Here is a 20,882-nt window from a genome sequence, read left to right as displayed (position 1 = left end):
GCCAATTTCCGGATTGGCTGTCGGGTGCTGCCACCGCCATTCGTTTTAAGGGAAACTGGCAGTGAAGCCTTTTCGCTTCACAGCTGGTTCCCTACTGCTCAAAGCGTGCTGCGCTTTTGCTAACTGGCCCGGCAGCAGAGGAAGGAGGCGGGGTTGCGGCGCTGTCTCCTGGAAGTGGGGATGGGTACCTGTCAAAAACAGGTACCTGTTCCCTCTTCCCCCCTGAAAGGTGCCAAATATTGCACCAGAGGGCGGGGGGGAGCAGATAAGTTGAGGTTCCTCTTTTGGGTGGAACTCCGCTTTAAGCCCGCCATACATAGATGGAAATTAGGCTGGTTCAATGGGAAACTGCTGAATTTCGATCCATGTTTGGGCAGCCTGGTTGTACACAAGTCGGTCTAATGATCGACTTGTATGCAACCAGCCTGTTGGGTTTTCTGAACAATCAGTGCCACTGCCTATACCTGGCAACACTGATCATGGTATCCTGGTGGCAGGCAATGATTTGATGTAGATGGGGGAATTGAGGCAATTTCTTTTGTTTTACCCGCTGGTTGAACAAAAATGCATAATGTATGGGGTACCTTACTCTTCAATATATGGACTTTAAAGACTGTGTGGATTATTGTCTATTGTAAGGCCTAATTCATAGGGGGGATAAAACTACCTGCATGGGGATACCTGTGCATCACTATGTGGGTAAACACGGTCCTAATGAGGAATGAGGCCTTATTGACACAGTATCTTGATTTGGACTGTACTTGTCATCCACAAGGCCAAATGAGTGGAGGCACTGGTAATAAGTAGAGATTGTGTCCTGTTCTCACAGATGTAGTGAAGGCTCTGTTCCTGAAACGGAATTTAACCGGTTTAACTTTCCCAAAACAGTTACATTCCAGGTATGCCATGAATGCCAATTGTCACAATTGCCTAGGCGCTCAGCTTAACTGTAAACCCATCAAATGACTGGAGTTATAATTGATCACATGTGCAGCACCATGGAAACTGCATATCAAACAAAGGTTAAAAAATGTCTGCTTCCTTGGCTGTAAAGGATAGGGCGCTTAGTTCCACTTTAAAACTACGTACTTTAGTACTTTATACCAACTATCTGTCTCTGTGAGATGGACCTAAATCAAGTTATAGGGACCTTTTGCTTCTATTCCAAGGGGGCTGAATCAACTGGCTGGGTTGCCGGTTTCGCAGTAATTTTACCTCCAGTGAGGCAAAATCTTCTAGTCCTGCTTGTAAAACGTGAACCACTAAATCCAAACGCTTTTTTGAAGAAACTGTTATGTTGCCTTCTATAGCCACTATTCAGGAAACAAATGCTGAGCATCTGCTGCTGAAAGTCACTGAAGTTATATCCCAGAATTTACATGCTGACTTTCATCACATGTTAAAGGCTCTTTCAGGGGTGCTGCCTGTTCCTGCTGAAGAAAGTTTGGAAGCGTGGAAAGATTTTACACAAGGGATGGAGGAACCTATAGGGACTGTCGTGTGAGTACCACTGCCCAAGACTATACTGATGTTCTGCGTATGGACTGCAGCGTGATCCTGATCAGAGGCTTTCTGATTTCAAACAGACAAAGCATAAAGAAAGGTAATCTCACCTGCAGATTTTGGCAAATTAAGGACTGCTCAAATTATAAAGGGCTTACTCCCACATCACCCTAATATGTCACCTGTCCTATCACTTATTTTGAGAGAGAAAAAAAAAAACTTTTCTTTCATTGAAACTATTACTGAATTAAAGAAAAGGGAGACTGATAACTTTATAGTACCACCTTTTAATAAAACAAAATGGCTAGTAAAATTTTAGGCCTCAGACACACAGACGTTTTAAAAAATGGGCTGTAAAGCTAGTACAGACGCCAGGAAAACAGTGTTAAAAGCGCAATTTTTTTCCGTGTTTTGCATTGAATTCAATGCACGTTAAGCCGTGCTAGCTTGGGGTCCCCCCCCACGATCCATACCAGACCCTTATCCGAGCATGCAGCCGGCCGGTCAGGAAAGGGGGTGGGGACGAGCGAGAGCCCCCCGAGCCATACCATGCGGCCCTCAACGTGGGGGGTGGGTGCTTTGTCCCCATGTTGATGAGGACAAGGGCCTCTTCCCGACAACCCTGGCTGTTGGTTGTCGGGTATGTGAGCAGGGGCTTATTGGAATCTGGGAGCCCCCTTTAATAAGGGGGCCCCCAGATCCCGCCCCCCACCATATATGAATGAGTAAGGGGTACATCGTACCCCTACCCATTCACCTGGGGGAGAAATGTAAATAAAAAAATAACACACTACACAGGTTATTAAAGTAATTTATTAGGCAGCTCCGAGGGCCTTCTTCCGACTTCGGGGGTCTCTTCCGACTTCTCTGGCTTCTTCTCCTGCTCTCCGGTGCCTTCTGCCGGGCTCCTCCGCTATCTTCTTCCAGCTCTTTTGCTAGCATTGGCCCAGTCTTCTCCCTCGCCGCCGTCCTCTTCTCTCTTCTCATGTTGACACGATGCTCTCTCCCGCTGTAATGCAGTTTACGCGGGGCGCAACGATTTATATAAGCATGGGGCGTGGTCACCGGGTGCTCCCAGATTCTGATAAGCCCCCACCCGCAGACCCCGACAACCAACGGTCAGGGTTGTCAGGAAGAGGCCCTTGTCCTCGCCAACATGGGGACAAGGTGCTTTGGGGTGGGGGAGCCGCAGGGCATCCCCCTGCCCCAAAGCACCCACCCCCCATGTTGAGGGGATGGGGGGTTCTCGCTCGTCCCCACCCCCTTTCCTGACCGGCCGGGCTGCGTGTTCGTATAAGGGTCCGGTATGGATCGTGTGGGGGACCCCACGCCATTTTTTTCAGTGTGGGGGGTTCCCCTTAAGATCCATACCAGACCAAAGGGCCTGGTATCATCTTGGGGGGGGGGGGGACCCTCACGCAAATTTTTTTTTTTTACATTTCTGAGGGGTTCCCCTTTAAGATTCTCAGCACACAAGTCGCACCGCAAGTCGGATCATCTTGATCCGACTTCTGGTATGACTTCTATTCAAATCAATGGGCTCCCATAGGGAACCATTGGTTTTGAATAGAGACAGAAACGCCCGACAAGGGTTAACACAGCGTTATGCCTCAATAATTCGCATTTAACACCTTTTGCCGGTGTCTGACGTTTTTACAACTCTAACGCTGGAGCCTCAGAATGCACTGGTCCTGGTTTTTTTTTTACAGCTTAAAAATGCCTATGCCATTTGCAGATCAAAAACGTCATGGTGTGTATGAGCCCATTGAATAACAGGGAGTGGCGTTCTTAAGCAGCAAAAAAAGCTCAAAAAAGCCGCTGTCAAAGCGTCCGTGTGTATGAGGCCTTACAGCTTAAAGCTCCATCTACTAATAATAAGGTTTTCAGTCATAACCCTCTGTTCCCAATCAAATGCTTTCACTGTGAACATGCAGTCCACATAATTCGTTGATCCCCTGCCTGCTGATAGTCTAGATCAGGGTTCTCCAAATTTCGGCCCCCCCAGCTATTGCAGAACTACATGTCCTATGAGACATTCACAGACATGACTAGGCATGATGGGAATTGTAGTACCTGAACAAATGGAGGGCTATCGTTTGGAGAACCCTGGTCTAGATGTTCACCATACAGTTGGACAAAAATGGGGAAAGAGTAGAAGGCAAAAGTTCACCGGATTACCTTGGGTAGGCCGCAGATGTACTTTCAATTTGTTAGTGATATATCCGATTCTGCTCTATTTCAGAATTGCTAAATCAACTGTCCCTTCTACCAAAAATACTTACAGGATAAGTTCACCTTTGGGAACATGTTGCACCCGTTTTTATGTTCTGTGTGTGAATAAACTACAAGCCCCAACATCCTTTTGTGGCATTTGGCTGGTAATTCTCAATGAATTCTCAATGAACTACCATGGCGCTGTGGAGCGTCATGGTAGTTGCTTGAATCTTCCATTCTGTATGGGCAAGCAGATACAATCTGGATATATGGGCACACAGATACACTGGCAGATCTGCTGGAGACCTGCATGGCACCAGCGATCTGCCGGTCAATGGTGCTGGTGCAATGCTTTACAGGCTTCAAATAATAAATAAATGCACACTTTTTTTTTTTTTTTTTTTTCCTGCAAAAAAAATCTGCATTTATTTTTATTTTTTTTCTAAAAAGTCAACTTATCCTTTAAGCCACCTTCCTTTTTAGTCTGGGGACACTATGGGGTAGACTTACTAAAGCTGGTGCGCTCAGAATCTGGTGCAGCTGTGCATGATAGCCAATCGGCTTCTAACTTCAGCTTGTGGCAATAAAACCTGGAAGCTGATTGGTTTCTATGCAGAGTTGCACCTGATTTTTCACCCTTCAGTTTCAGTAAATAACCCCCTATGCCTGTCTATCTATGGTATGGGAACAAAAAAAACTGTCTTTTATGGATAGTTCCCTGCAAGTTGAACTTTGCATTCCTGTTGTGGTAGCTGATGAGAATACCCCACATACAGTAATTGCCCTCTACCTGAAGGTAACGATTCAGCTCATAGAAGAGTAATGGCAGAAAAAGACTAAGTGGTCCATCGAGTCTGATCCATATTTTTGTGTGTGTGTATATATTATATACAGTATCTCACAAAAGTGGGTACACCCCTCACATTTTTTAAAATATTTTATTATATCTTTTCATGTGACAGCACTGAAGAAATTATGCTTTGCTATAATGTAAAGTAGTGAGTGTACATCTTGTATAACAGTGTAAATTTGCTGTCCCCTCAAAATAACTCAACACACAGCCATTTAATGTCTAAACCGCTGGCAACAAAAGTGAATACACACCGAAGTGAAGATGTCCAAATTTGGCCCAAAGTGCACACTCTCTTCAGTGTTGTCATCACAGTACTCACTTTTGTGATATAGTGTGTGTGTGTGTGTATATATGTATATATGTGTGTATATATATATATATATATATATATATATATATATATATATATATATATATATATATATATTACTTTTTTTTATACATACATACATTATAAAATGTTCTTATTCAATTTTTCTGTAGATTTATCAAAACCATATAATATGAGCTCAAACCTAAACACTTTCAAGGTATATGCAGTCGGGCAGGCCCTTGCACTACATAGTTGAAGGTAGATCTAAAAAAAATTGTATCGTGTATGGCCAGCCTTACTTTGAGTATAGATGTAGCTTTGTCCCAAGCGTGTTTGAATCCACTTGTAGCTCCTATGATTATGGGCTGCAATGTTGAAGTGAAAGGGAAAGATCAAGAAAAGACAGCTACTCACATGTTACTCACATGCCCCAGGGGGTGACATGTGCACCTCTAACCTTCCAGCATTTAAAAGAGAAGTATGGGTTTGTTTTTTCCTGATTAATACTTACCTAGATGGATGCAGCATCGGTCTGATGGTGCATCTGTCCTCCCAGCGCCTCTACACTGAGAACCGAGTGATCGAACACCGCTGATTGCTTGATTCTGACAGTTTCCGAGCAGAAAGCTGTAGACTGTCCAGCTCTCCACTCTCCTTCCTCCTCGCTCACTGGAGCACTGAGCTGTGGAGGGACGGGGAGTGGCCAGTTTGGACTCTCAGTGGCTTGCTGAGAGGCTAAATGGAATGTCAGTCCAGGCATCTGGTGGATCCTGACTTCCATTGTTGCGAAGACGTGGTGCCTGGACTGACTTTTGTGACGTCAGCAGAGAGTGGATATGAGCCCGCTGTCTGCTGAAAATGGGTCACAGGAGTGCAAAACGAATTGCACGCCTGTGATCCATAGGAGAAGTACAGCCAAACAAGCTTTGGCTATACTTATCCTTTAATGGATCGGATCCTGAGAGACCTTTGGCCCTCTCAGAATATTGTCTACAGTACTCGGATGACATAATTGTTTTTGCCTCTACCCTGTAGGAGCATGTTTATAGACCATTTAAAGAGAAGTTTTGGCTCCCACGAAAAAAAATTAAGTCAGCAGCTCCAAATACTGTAGCTGCTGACTTTTAATATTAGGGCACTTACCTGTCCAGGAATTCAGCAGGGTCCTCACCCGAGCCTATTTTTCAATCAGGTGTTGCCACCGCAATCTTGAAGTGAAGCGTGCTGCATTTCGTGACTGGGCCAGCTGCAGGGGGAGGCAGTAGGAATTATTTTCTGGTTTAGTTCGCCGCAGCGAACAGAGCTGGAACTGGGAGTGAGTACCTGTAACAGGGTACCTGCTTCCCCCCCAAAAGGTGCCAAATGTGGCAGTGGAGGGAGGAAGAGGAGGCAGACAAGCCTTCTCCAGCACACATGACAAATGAGTGTGCTGGCTCTTTGTAGGCCACGCTGTATCTACAGAAGGGATAGCAATTGATCTTATTGAAATGAATTGAAAGTTAGAATGACCTAACCTTGTTCCACAAATCTGCCAGAACTGATTTCTTTCTTGGGGTTTTGCGGCTACTATCAATGCTTCATAGGAGACTAATCAAAGATTGAATGGCTTCATAATGGACCTGCTAATTAAAACCCCTCTTGCTGACAAAACCAACAAGACTTTCAATGAAGTGGACTTCTGCATGTGAGGAAGCTTTTCTAGAACTTAAGAAAAGCCTTACACGAGGACCTGTGTTGGCTTGCTTAGACCTACAAAAGTCTTTGTCCTCCATGTGAATGCCAGTTATGATGGATTTGGAGGAATCTTCCACAGTAGTATCCAGGAGTACTGAGACCTGCTGCTAACATCAGTCAGCCTTCGCTTAGCTGAGAGGTCACTGCAGCCGTATTGGTTCACTTAAAACAAAAAAACAATTGAGTCCTGTCCATGATGCTTTTTTTATTTGCATTAACATCCAAGTTTTCAGGACAAGCTTTCACAGTGGACTCCCTTGTTCAAGGTCCTAGCAGGACAATCATCCTGTACACAAGCTGGAATTTTGTTCCCTGATGTGGTCTGTTGTTTAAAAGCTGCATGTTTAGTTGTATGGGGCTCAGTTTGAGGTGGGAACGGAACAACCCACTCACTTATGATCAGACTACCAAAATATTGAGACTGATGCTCTCTCCATGTGCCCTGGGTTGCTGTTGAACCTGGAAAAAGTTAAATAGGAAGTAGTACCTGGATGTTCTGTGGCCACCCATTGTGCTACAGCAGATGTGCAAGAATATTGTGTGTTTTTATTTTTTTTTTTTTTTTTTTTTGAGTTCTTGATCCCCTTGTAAGCTGGAGAACAGTGCATCCCAAATATGAATTTCCCTCCCACCGCCTTAGAGGTAGTAGAAAACATTCAACTACAAAACGATATCATATTTCTAATCTAATCCAGTAATCCGAGACCCATTTGTTTGGATGCAAATGAGAGAAACCTTTCTAGGCGTTGTGTGAGATATCTGCAATGGAAAACTCTTATTTAAGCTTCCCCTATGGAACACTTGAAACATTCTGACCCAATGGATTTAGTGTGCATGTATTGTTTGTGTATCAACAATAACAGCAAGGGGGTGGGCAATGTTTTACATGTGACTGAACATTTCACTTAATTTGCTCAAGGTCTGTATGCTTTGGGAGAAGTTATTTTACAGATCAAATTCACTCTAACCAGGAGCCAGACTGGAAATACTGCTTAGCAGTGACAAAAGCTATACAGTATCACACCTTATCATCCAGTGGGGGATGTCCTCCTTGAACGTTTCAGTTGTACCTTGCTGGGCATGCTGGGCACCCACCCTGATGGTGCTAACCAACATAGGAATATGTTGGAGCTATGGTATGTGCCTGCAATTGTACCAAGCAAGAGTCAACTGGGTTTTCCTCTTTACCTACTTGTGTTTGGGATAAAAGCCCATCTCTTTATTGTCGTATACAATTGGGAAAGTCTAATAATGGAATGGAACATCAAAGTCACTACTAATATGTTGAATGGCTCAAATATAGTTTGAAAGAGTTAAATGCTGCAAAAATATATATACTGTACTGCCAATAAAAGAAGTTTTGATGCCCGTTTTGTTACTGTGGCTCTCAACCTGGGGACAAAGTGTTTCTCTGCAATTTGGTTCCCTTAGGCAAAAATAAATTAGCTGATCGTTGGAGAAAAGTGTTGTTTGAGTTTGTAGAAAAGGTGCCAGGAATTCCGGTCTACAGAATTTTTGCCTAAGACTTAAAGAAGAATTCTAGGTATAGAAATGTTTACATATTTTCACTGGACCAATGCAACTGTGCATAGACCAGACCATTCTGGGTCCCGTGCTGAGTGGCAGCTTGTGAATTCTGAAACAGGAGGTTGGCTGCTCGGTTGGCTGCTTAACGTGGAGATCACTTTACGTTTTCTCAGTGAATGCAAAGCATTTTCTGATTGGTGGAGGTAGAGCAGCAGGGCAGTGACATCACACTCTCCATCTTCTCCATTCAGTAATACCCGAGGTCCATCTAGATCCAGTGATGTTGCAGGAGTGTCTCGGCTGCCCAGAACTCCCCTCCTCATTGGCTTAGAGAAAAAAGAAACAGCCTGGTGCACTAGGCATGGCATATACCCCTAGGGATGTTTACAATAAGATGGACCAATCCGTAGTTAAAAGATATATATTTTTATTAGAAAAACCTAGTAGGTATATTAATATAACAAAGTATCAGGCATATACAAAAAGTACTTCACAGTGCTGGTTTGAAGAAGGCTTGAAACATATGTAGTATTGAGAATGATGCCGTCATGTTTCGGACTATCTGTCCTTTTTCCTAGGCATAACAAACCTCTCGTATACACGTGGTCTAAAATGTAAACGTAATCAAATTAGTACAAATATGACCAGGGCAGGAAGGGGCATAGCTCTACATATACATCTTTAGAGGAAATAGGTATACTCACAAGCCTAAAACTGTCACCGATGGTCAACAGCAGGGGGTAGAAGTACTGTAATGTAGTTTAAAACTTTAAATATTGCAGTAGGTTAGGATAGGCTATGTGTCACTGATGAGCCAAGCATTGGCAGAACAGGGTACTGAATAGTAGTGTCCAAGGAACGCTATAGCTGCAGGATCTCAACTTTCTGGTTCCTTGGATGACAAGAGCAGTATAAGAACGGCCAATGTCCAAAAAGGTATTGTCTAGTAAGAAAGGATACAAAAAATCAGGAATTGGACGTACATGCCTAAGTATAAGGGTATGAGTATAGCAACAAATGCTGTCCTAACATGAAACTGGAATGTGTCTTGGAGTGATCCTCAGTGGCATGCAACCCACGGCGTCCTCATTGGCTGAGACAGCACGGCGCCGTTGGCTCTTGCTGCTGTCAATCAAAGTTAGCCAATGAGGAGAGAGAGGGGACGGGGCCATAGCACTGTGTCTGAATAGACAGACAGAGCTGTGGTTTGGCTTGGGTGCCCCCATAGCAAGCTGTTGCTGCAGGGTCATTTAAAAGGAGGGAGGGTCCAGAATCTCTAGTGAGAGACCTGAAAAGAGGAGGATCTGGGCTGCTCTGTGCAAAACCACTTCACAGAGCAGGTAAGTATGACATGTTTGTTATTTAATTTTTTTTTTAAAAATGCAGTTTTACTGAGGCAGGTTAGCTCCCCTTTGCGAAACCACGTTATTGTACGTGATCTCGTGGGGTTCAGATAGCAGGTGCCCGCTGCAAAGCCGGGGTGCCGATGCTCGTGGCCGGCGGTCACCTGGATCGCGAGATCGTGACTAGGAGACACAGAACAGGGACGAGTGAGTGTAAACACACACTTCCCTGTTCTGTTCTGAAAGGAGTGACGGATGTATTCCTATATATAGGAACCACGATCTGTCACTTCCTGTAGTTAGTCCCTCCCCCTTCAGTTAGAATAACCCCCCAGAGAACACGGTTAACCCCTTCACTGCCAGTGACATTTTTTCAGTAATTAATGCATTTTTAATCGCCCTAATCGATGTATTAATGCCAATGGTTCCAAAAATGTGTCAGAATTGTCCGTTGTGTCCGCCATAATGTCACAGTCCCGATAAAAATCGCAGATCGCCGCCATTACTAGTAAAAAATAAATAATAATAAAAATGCTATAAATCTATCTCCTATTGTGTAGACGCTATAATTTTTTTTGCGCAAACCAATCAATATACGCTTATTGCGATTTTTTTTTTTTTTTTTTTTTTTTTTTTTTTTTATATATTTTTGGGGGATATTTAATATAGCAAAAAGTAAAAAATAATGTGTTTTTTTATTTATTTTGTTCAAAATTGTTGCTCTTTGCGTTTTTTTTTTTTTTTTTTTTTTTTGCACTATTAAAAAAAAAAAAAAAAAAAGCGATCAAATACCACCAAAACAAAGTTCTATTGGTGGGGAAAAATAGGGCGTCAATTATGTTTAGGTACAACGTCGCACGACTGTGCAATTGCCAGGTAAAGCGACGCAGTGCTGAATTGCAAAAAGTGCTGTGGTCAGGAAGGGGGTAAATTCTTCCGGGGCTAAAGTGGTTAATGTAACCTTAGGAAGACTCTGCTATGCTCTGCTAACCTGTGCTGTGCAACCTCCTGCTTTAGTGCACATGCTATACTCTGCAACATGATGTCTATGTGTTACAAACTAGGATTTCTTTGTGGTAGATCTCTGTAATTGATTGCTTCCCCCTCCCAAAAAATAAACAAAACCGTCTACAGAAGGTGACACCCATGGTAACATTTGCTATGTTTATGTTGACATTTTATGTGCATGTTCTTTCTGGGTCAAAAGTATTTCCAGCAGGGGCAGACTGTAGTAATTTGATAATTACTCTGTTTATTTACTAAGTGTATTTACTGACCTATAACGCAGTGTGTTTGTTTTTCCCTTTTCAATTGTGGCTGCTGTGCCCCCACAGGACTGTGCAATACTCCTATTTGGAGAATGTAGAAAGATTAAAGTGGTTATAAAGCCTATGTTTTTTGTTTTTTTTACCTTAGTGCATTTGCATCAAGGTAAAAATGTTTAGTTAGCAATATCACTCCATCACACCCGCAAGCGGCTTCCTATGGTGGCACACCAAGAAGAGGGGGACCCAGAAGCACCAACAGGAAAACCCAGAAGAGGAGGAATAGGGCAACTGTATTTAAAGGTTGATGTGATGTACAGACAAACTAGGCTCTGATGAAGGGGCTTGCCCCTTGAAACATGCCAATATGTACGTCTGAAAGGTGCCAATGTCTCATTGATACCCATCTACATCTGGGCCGCCTTGTCACTTGGGTTTTGTTCTTTTCAGCGCTTTTAGCCTCCTGGCTATTTGTGAGTGTTTTTGGCTTATTTTGTTCATTCAGAAAGTTACCATCAGGTAACGCAATAGGCCTTTGCTCCTGCTTGTTATTTTTTTTTCCCCAATAAGAAAGATTTCCCCAATCAGAAGAGGAATATGATGGTTCTCCATTGACACAAATCTTGGCCTCGGCATTAGTTTAGCGTTTACCTCAACATCAACATTCGTCTGTTCATAAAACTTTCCTCATTCATACAGATTTTGGCTGTTATCCTTACTTTGCACATATCAGGCCTTATAAATATTGATAAATAGCATGTTTACATATGAAAGGGCTGTGTACTAAGTAACTAATCTGTATTTTATCAAATCTAGGAACCTGGGTGGACTCATGAAAGTTCCACCAATCAATACCTTCATGTCTCGATGTCTTGTCTGGTAAGCTTAGTTAAAATGATAATAGATTGTATTTATTCCTGCCCTAGTTTACATGACTTTAGGCAAAAATACCTGGAAAGCTGCTTTACATATGGATTAGAGATTTTTAACAGGCTTGTTTGTAATCACTTTATTTTTAATTTATGGCCAAATTTATTGGTATTTATTTATTAAAGTATTCATTTTAATAAAATATAGACACACACACCACTGCATAACACACACACTATTTTTATCATCTGCTATTCCTTTTCTTGTCAAAAATCCATTTCAAGATATTGTTGTACAAACCAGCTGAATCTACTGTCAAAGCATTGTTTTATCAGTTCTTGAACTTTTTTTTGCATTGTAGAGGTTCACTAATAGATGAGTCAGTTTTTTACATTCAAATGGCACACCAACATTCAATAAGAGTACGCTTGTCTCTTCTGTTTAGTTGACATTTGCTTATCCTGGAGTTCAGCTTTAAAGTGGTTCTAAAGCTAAAATGTTTTTTATCATAATGATGCATTTATCATAATGCATTCCCTGCATTAAGGTAAAAACTATGACTTGCTGTGCACTCCTCCCTCTCTAAACACTTGCCTCACTCCTGAATCGATCCAGTGCTGTGCATGGCTGTAGTCTTTTCTCCTGTTCCCACACAGGGGCTGACAGAGGCAGCAGTGGGAGCCATTGGCTTCTGCTTGTGTCTGTCAGATCCAGCGAGGAGAGAGCAGGGGGCGGGGCTGAGCCTTGCTCTGTGTGTCAATAGATGCACACAGTCTGGGTCAGGAGCAATCCGCCAGTGCGCCACCATAGGAAGCAGCATCCTATGGGAAGTGCAGATGAAAAGAGGAGCCAAGAGTACCAACGGGGGGACCCCAGAAAAGGAGTTTCAGGGCTGCTTTTGTACAGAGCAGCTAAGCATAGCATGTTAAATATAAATAAAAAAAAAACAGATTACATTCAATTTATTCATAAACTTAATATATTGTCATTTAAAGCGGAGTTCCACCCAAAAGTGGAACTTCCACTCATTTGCCTGCTCCCCCCCGCTGCTTGTGGAGCTGCTGGATCATGTACAAGGTACGTGATCTGGCGCAGGAGAACTGCTTTGCCACCAGATATATATAGTATATGTTTGGCAAGCGGTTAAAGTATACCTAAAGGCAGAACTTCACCTCTATATTTGACACCTCTCACCCTCCCTATTTGTCATGTTTACTGTTATCATTGAACGCAAAAGAAAAAGAAAATTCCAAATTTTGTTCCCAGAAAAGCAATGGGAGGGAAATTCCAATGGAGACACTAGTTCTGGTGACCTAGGGGCCTCCAAGGAATTCCCTTAATTTGCAGGGACTTCATCTTACTTCCTGTTTGGCTATGGAACAGGAAGTGAAGTAAAGTCTCCACAATAGGACATAGATGGTGAAAAAAAAAACATCTGGCAGGAGTTATAACCCTCCCTCCCTTACTCTTATTCAAAATGGAAAAAAAAGCTTTGTTTGTAGTTCCACTTTAACACCCAGATCTATCAAACGCAGGAACTATACTGCCAGAGTGTATTAATAGTGGTGGCTATGCTGGGCCTAAACCGACTATATGTACAATGTTTCATTCTCCAAGTTGCTATAGCCTAGCACCTGGCTACACCATATTCATATTTTTTAAATTTAAAATTTTTAGAAAAAAAATATCCTGAGATACGTTTGATTTTTAATAATCAGGATTTAGTATCTCTGTTGCGCGTTTTAAATATACAGGAACCCACCCAGGGTTTGTATTGACTTAACTAATGCATTAAGCATGGAATACTTCCGGTATAGAGATAAATAATACCACCATAGTCCCAAATAAAGCAAATTCAGCAGCTAAAGTAGGGTAACTGAGTACATATATTATACAAACAGAAAATTGTGGAAGACATTTATGTGTAGGACACAGTTAGGAGTTAGATTGGAGGCATATATATGTAGCCAGATGCAGGACTACAGGAGGAGGAGACAAGACCCTTTGCTGATCTACTTTCTAGTCTAGTGCTGATATCATCCTGTGTTCTCCCCTCCAACCACTCTGCTTATTGAGTGGGGCTGAGTACCTGCTCCCTGTGTATCGCCCTTCAAATAGCTGTAGATGCCACTATAGTTTTCTATTGAGCTAACACTTAATATTAGGCATAAATCCTGGATGTAGTGGGTGATCCAGGCGCCAGCCAACTCAATATCTGTTAAGGTGAAGGGAAGAAAACCATTCCTGATTTGGGTGCTACAAGAATATTTAGGGGCTCCTCTGTCAAGCAATGGTATGGCTAAACCACTGCCATAAAGAAAACACTGGCATATTTTAAAAGCCTAGCAATGTGGTTTACATACTGTACGTGCTTAACATATCTGTTAGTAGACAGATTAAACAATGTAACAAACATATTATACCCAAATGCCAAACATTGAGTGCTTTGTAAGGGATTTTCTATAACAGTTCACAAACCTATTTTCACTATAGGACTGCTCCTGCCTGAGACGGACACCTGTAAAATCTATAAGCCCGAGTAAAGAATCGACTTGCAGCATCTATCCACACTGGGTAATGAAACATCTTATGTTTTTCCTTTTTATATTTTGCAGGGTTTATAGTATAAAGATATAATCAACCTAACTGATTACCTATTAGATATCAATGGAAACAAGTAGTGCAGTTAAATACTAAGCTTACTTTTGGAACAAGTTGCATGTTCCACTCATATTTAGGGTGAAACATGTAACATGTTCCAGCTCTTGCCTGCTCTCCCCCTAACCCCTCCGTTACTGTGACAGCAGAGGGGCTGGGGTGGGGCGCATCCTCTCTCCGTACCTGCTGTCAAAATTTAAGAACAGCACAACCATGCGGGGCTCTGGCCAGGCGGTCGCGTCATTCATTCACAGAGTTCTGTGAATTAATGAACTGTAAGTACCCCCAGCTATTGTGGACAATGGCTTGTCATTCTCTATAAACTGCAGGGATGCTGGTGAGCGCTCTCATAGTTCATGGTTTCTTCCTGCAATTCAGTAACTGCTTGCCTGTATTGGAGGTACAGACAGTGTACTGAAAGTCTGCAGGAGCCTGGCATTGCACCCATGATCTGCTGATTGCAGATGCAATGCTTTATAGGCTCCAGTGTAAAACAAATAATGATTGCATTTTTTTTTTACCTGCAAAAATATGTGCATTTATTATTATTATTATTATTATTATTTATAAAAGGTGAACTTTATTCTTTAAAGGAGAAGTCCAGCCAAAGCTCGTTTGGCTGGGCTTCTTCTATGGATCACAGGAGTGCAGTTTGTTTGGCACTCCTGTGACCCATTTTCAGCAGAGAGCAGGCTGAAGTCTGCTTTCTGCTGATGTCACGGATATCAGTCCAGGCACTGCGTCCTCACTACAATAAAGTCTGGATCCACCAGGTGTCTGGACTGAGACGGCCCACTCTGCCCCCTCCACAGCTCAGCGCTCCCATGAGCATGGAGGGAGATGAGCAGAGAGCTGTGATTGACAGTCTACACCTCTCTGCTCACGGATCTCTGAAACCCGAGTGATTGGCGATGTTTGATCGCTCAGTTTTCAGTGCAGAGGGGCCGGGGGACAAATGATGCATCCACCTAGGTAAGTATAAATCTGAAATAAAAAAAAAATCTCTTTTAGGCAAAAGCCCATCATGAAGCTAAATGTGTATGGTACATATGTACAAGTTAGTAGTTGTCTGGTTTCTGAAATACTGTGGTCTTTCTTTCAGGCAGGCGAGCTGCCTCAGTGCTGGATTCCTCCTGTTCTGGGAGGGCATGACGTGCCTGTACGCTCCCTTGAAGCCTCCAGCTATGAGCTCCAAGAGGAACTCGGTACTCTTGTTCTCATGTTTGCTTTTCAAGATAATGCAATATCATAATTTAGTTTTAAAGTTATGCTGTTATGTTGCCCATTGAGGGAAAATGAACACTTTCTCTTGTCCAACTTTTTTGCCACCTTTCTGCTTTTGGAACCACCTTTCTGTTGCAGTAATTGAGTGGGATTTCTAGGTACAAGAAAGCATGTGATCTATTCCATGTGATATTGTTCAGGCCCAAGTGGCCAGTTGCCAGACCCGAACATAGGTGGGTCAGTAGTGTCATCCACTTGGGTGAGCTGAATCACCTTCGAACAACAGAGCTTACCAAGGGCAAAACTCCTACATCTGTGAAGTGGCATGTGGATGAGTTAGTGTACCTTGCTGGGAGAGGTGAGCCATCAAGAGGCACTGTCAATTTGTCCTGAAAAGGCAAAGTGAAAGAGTCTCTTTAAGTCTCCATTTTAGCAAAAGATATATAGGGCCTTTTTACCCTTCACATATTGTTTCCAGATCAGGCCTCCTTCACACTGGTACTGTCAAACTTTCATTAATATGCATTAAGAATGCATTCCTAAAACTCATATTTAATGCATGTGATGATCTTTCAATTGTGCCATTCACACAAGTTTTTTACCTCCATTTAGGTGGGAGTCAGTTTAGCTTTTGCTTTTTTTTGGTCCAGGATTTTTTATTTAGAAACTCTAAGGCTGCATTCACACCTGAGCGTAGCATTTTCAAGCATAAAATCGCGTGAATTTACCGCGATTTTGCGGCATTTTTTGCTGCGTTTTTTACCACGATTCGATGCGTTTTTTACTGCAATTTGCCGCGATTTTGTGCAGGGCAAAAGGTCACCAATGTTAAAAGAAGAAAAATGCCCAAATCTGCTCAATTTGAGCGACAAAAAAGGTCCGGAACTTTTTTGAGCTTCAGGCGTTCGGCTTCAGGCGACATGGAGTGGAGATGTGAACCATCTCCATTGAGAATAATAGATTTTTTCCCCTCTAGCGTTTTGTAGCTTCAGGCTTCAAGCTACAAAACACTCAGGTGTGAATGGGGTCTCAGTGCTAACACGGGTCGTTTTCATTAATGCTTCTCTTTAGTCTGTGAGATACTAAGAAGGTTTTGGAACTGTTTTATATAAGTTTATTTTTCTTTATTTTGTTGTCTGGAAATTTGTCTTTGTTATACGCTCTTGTTATAACGTATTTGTGTTGTCAAAAAAAACATTGATAATAAAAATTCATAAAAAAACTCTAAATGCTGCTAAACCTACTTTTAAAGTAGGAACATCTGAAAGCAGGAAAAAGTGATCTGGGAGGCATAAAAGTTGTTTATTCTTACCAGACCACTTCTGCATTTAGAAAAGCTAAACGCAGATGTGCTAGTGGAAATGCTTTTACAGAAAACCTGAAAGTTGTTTGACAGTTTTTGTGCTACTGTTAAAGCAACTGCATTTCCTAGTTGTCCTATGAAAGGCTTTGAAAATTATGCTTCTTGCTAAAATTTAAATGGCGAGAACATGATCTACTAAGAAACTTTGAGCTTTGTAATTTAGCATGTGGTACTTATTTTGACTGTTGTTAAAATTAGTTTAGAACTTATTCATTTGGATCTTACAGGGAAAGATTTTAACAATTTAACCACAATCTACCTCGCTCAACATACTCCTACTGGAACATCTGTCACAGTGCGACTCACAGATTTGGATGACTGTTCTGATGAACACATCAAATACTTACAGGTAACAGAAGGATATTTTATATCTCCCATCATTAAGAGAAATCACAACTTGGTATCTGCTAGAATCCTAGAGCTGAACTTTAGGCACAAAAACTGTCACTTAAATATATTTCACATTGAATAGGACGGTTTTGGGATTATACATGAGGCATGAATTCAAGGCTAGCAAGCAGTAATTGTAGAACAAATTTGTTTTATTTTTCTACAGCCGTGAACGACACAATATATTTATAGTAATGTCATACATAATTTCATGGACGAGCATTTGTATAGCAAGACCAAGCGGGCAATCATAAAGCATGTCAACAGTATCAAAATTTGTTACATAACATAGTAAATAAAAACATCATCCACATCAGTAAAATCACCTGGGACAGCATGTAGCGAAGTATTTACAGTCTATCCCAGTTAAAAAATTATTAATTAATTATGGAACATGTAGAGCCAACTTGTAGGGCATGTAGCATCTGTGTATGCCTGGCGTGTTTTGTGGGATGTATGCCCACTCTTCAGGGGCGGATGCTGCTTGTATCTATAATAAGACATATAATTAATGTAACCATGGTCTCATGATTGACCCAGGGAAAGAAAGATACTGATTATGGAGGGCAAGTAAAATCCCTCTGTATACTCACGTTGGTCAGGACTGTGCAGCCCGAGGGCAGGGATCACTAGAGGAGTCCCCCACGGGAGCTGAGGTAGTAGGACGTAGAATAGCACTAATGGGATCCTCCAATTTAAAAATAATATAATTCCAATTATATTAGTTACTTTTCTAAATATAATAATTATATACATACATACATATACTACTAGAAAATGTTATATATACCTTGTTGTTATTGTGTATTATTTTTACAGAAGTGGAGCACCTACTAACACTTCTTGGATATTCGATTCTTTTTAATTGGGGGATCCCATTAGTGCGCTTCTGTGTCCCAGTCACCCTGCACAAGGAGAGACAGAAACCATGACTAGTCTTTATTAAAGGAAGCCCCTACACAAAGTCAAAATTTTAGATTGAATTCCTGCACAAATCTGGGAGAAATACATTTTTTGCTTATCCTGGTGTTAATCTTTTACTGTATATCCTGTCTTTAAAAATGATTTAGTACTTGCTGTCCATGATGTTTTTTTTTATTTAATTTTTTTTTATTTGCACTATCAACAAGATTTTCAGGAGACATTTGACCACCTCTAATCTGCATCATCCTGCTTCTTGTCCTTTTAAATTCCCCTTGACTTGTATTTGGAGAAAAGCAGTCCTGGTGTGAACAAAAGCCCATCAACACAGACCCTTAGACCTAAAGTGGCCTCTAGCTTTTGACTCAGGCAGGGGCGTACCTACAGAGGTCGCAGGGTTCGCAAATGCGAGCCAGCCCCATGCTGCAGGGGGCCAAGTGTGGGCCTCCTGTACACATGGATAGGAGGAGCTGTGGGGAAGCTGGATATAGAGGAATCGATCGGCATTTTCCTCCTGCAGCTGCCGAGTGCCTGTGGGAGGGATAGCAGGAGGGGCAGGCATTCAGTGGCTGTAGGAGGAAAATGGAGAGATCGATTTCTCTACATGCAGCCAACCCCGCCACTCCTTCTATCCAGCTTTCCTTCTGCTGCCCCCCTTGTGCTATATTTAGCCCCTCCCCCATGCTTGTTTCCACGCCCCTCCCCTCTCCCAGCTTTTCTGGCTTCCCCTTCCTCTCTCTCGCTGGCTGCTACGGGGGATCTGTCAGAATGGAGAGCAGAGAAAGTGCCAGTAAATGTGTAATTTACCAGCCCCTTCCTTAACTGAATGGAGAGGCAGTGATCCGTACCGAACACTGACTCTGTCCATTCATAACTGAGGCATAGTAAACTGCTTCAGTTTGTGAATGAACGGGAAGCTCTGAACAGTGATACATATTCCTGTCCATTCATTCTGTGCAGCTTATGCTGCAGAGGAGTAGATTGAAGGCTGTGTCTTCAATATCCTTTCTGTGCCTCAAAGGTGGAACATCAGAGGTCTGTTTAGACCCCTAATATCTCATCAATGCCCCCGCCTGCCCGCCACGCCCCTGGTATAACCTCTGTCAGTGTTTTTTTTTTTTTTTTTTGGCATCTGCATCCAATTGGGGAGTTTCACCTTAACTTCCTGTCCCATAGCCAAAACAGAAAGTGAGAGGAATCCCTGCAAATTAAGGAAATCCCTGGGGCCCCCCAGGTCACCAGAACTAGTATCCCCATTGGAAGATTTCCCCCTTTATTACTTTTTTGGGGACAACCCAACATTTTCTTTTACTTTCACTTTTGATGATAATGGTAAACATGACAAATAGAGAGGATGAATCTCCCTAACAGAGAACTTAAAGCAGTGAAAACCTGACAGGTGGTTTAATCCATCTCCACTCTATCCAAAACTAGAAAAAAAGCCTTTGGTTATACTTTAAGACTATAATGGATATTCTGTACACTGATCTATATACTGCTAACCTTTTGTACATTGCCTTCCTTACTACTGCCCTACTTACTACTTCCCTCTGTAGACTGCCCTACTTACTACTGCTCTCTGTAGACTGCCCTCTGTACACTGCCCTACATCCTGCTGCCCTCTGTACACTGCCCTTAATCTTCCTGACCTCTGTACGCTGCCTTTCCTGCTACTGCCCTACATCCTACTGACCTACCTACTACTGACCCCTGGACACTGCCCTATATAATACTGAACCAGGGACACTGCTCTACATCTTGCTGATCTCTGTACACTGCTCTACATCCTACTGATCTCTGTGCACTGCCTTTCCTGCTACTGACTTCTGTATTCTACCATTCCTGCTACTGACCTCTGTACACTGTCCTACATACCACTGACCTCTGTACACTGTCCTACATACCACTAACCTCTGTACACTGTCCTACATACCACTGACCTCTGTACACTGTCCTACATACCCATGACCTCTGTACACTGTCCTACATACCACTGACCTCTGTACACTGTCCTACATACCACTGACCTCTGTACACTGTCCTACATACCACTGACCTCTGTACACTGTCCTACATACCACTGACTCTGTACACTGTCCTACATCCTACTGACCTCTGTACACTGCTCCTACATCCTACTGACCTCTGTACACTGCTCTACATCCTACTGACCTCTGTACACTGCTCTACATCCTACTGACCTCTGTACACTGCTCTACATCCTACTGACCTCTGTACACTGCTCTACATCCTACTGACCTCTGTACACTGCTCTACATCCTACTGACCTCTGTACACTGCTCTACATCCTACTGACCTCTGTACACTGCTCTACATCCTACTGACCTCTGTACACTGCTCTACATATTACTGACCTGTGTACACTGACCTACATACTACAGACCCTGTACCATGTCCTACATACCACTGACCTTCTGAACACTGCAGGCATTGCAGTACTCAGCAGGAATGTACAGTGTCAAATGATGCAAAATAATGTATGTACTGTAATTGGTACTTTTCCACGTATTCTCTGTAAAATCTGTTGGGTTGGCACACTTTAAAGAAGCTGTACTGTTGTATCTAAACAATTAAATCAATGATTTTACTGATGAACAATACCTTCTTGGCTGTGTTTTAGTCATTTTATAATAATTGATTATTCCTGGTATATATACCGTTTTTTTTTAAATGCATTGTTTAC

General features: G+C 42.3%; 1 protein-coding gene across 1 annotated transcript in view; it reads left to right on the top strand.

Annotated features, from left to right (window-relative positions):
- STRADB (STE20 related adaptor beta) overlaps window positions 1-20,882 on the top strand; it is a gene marked incomplete in the record, with an annotated part of 92,247 nt that overhangs the window by 14,106 nt on the left and 57,259 nt on the right. The window contains 4 exon segments of the mRNA XM_077448616.1: window positions 11,569-11,631; window positions 14,116-14,196; window positions 15,383-15,485; window positions 17,095-17,216. Coding sequence (XP_077304742.1) covers window positions 11,620-11,631; window positions 14,116-14,196; window positions 15,383-15,485; window positions 17,095-17,216 — 318 coding nt within the window.

Source organism: Lithobates pipiens, unplaced genomic scaffold (assembly GCF_037356315.1).
Source record: "Lithobates pipiens isolate NorthernLeopardFrog02 unplaced genomic scaffold, aLitPip1_a1.2 Scaffold_22, whole genome shotgun sequence".
Lineage (NCBI taxonomy): Eukaryota > Metazoa > Chordata > Amphibia > Anura > Ranidae > Lithobates > Lithobates pipiens.
The sequence above is the reverse complement of the archived record's forward strand: the minus strand, read 5'-3'. Positions and strand labels throughout refer to the sequence as shown.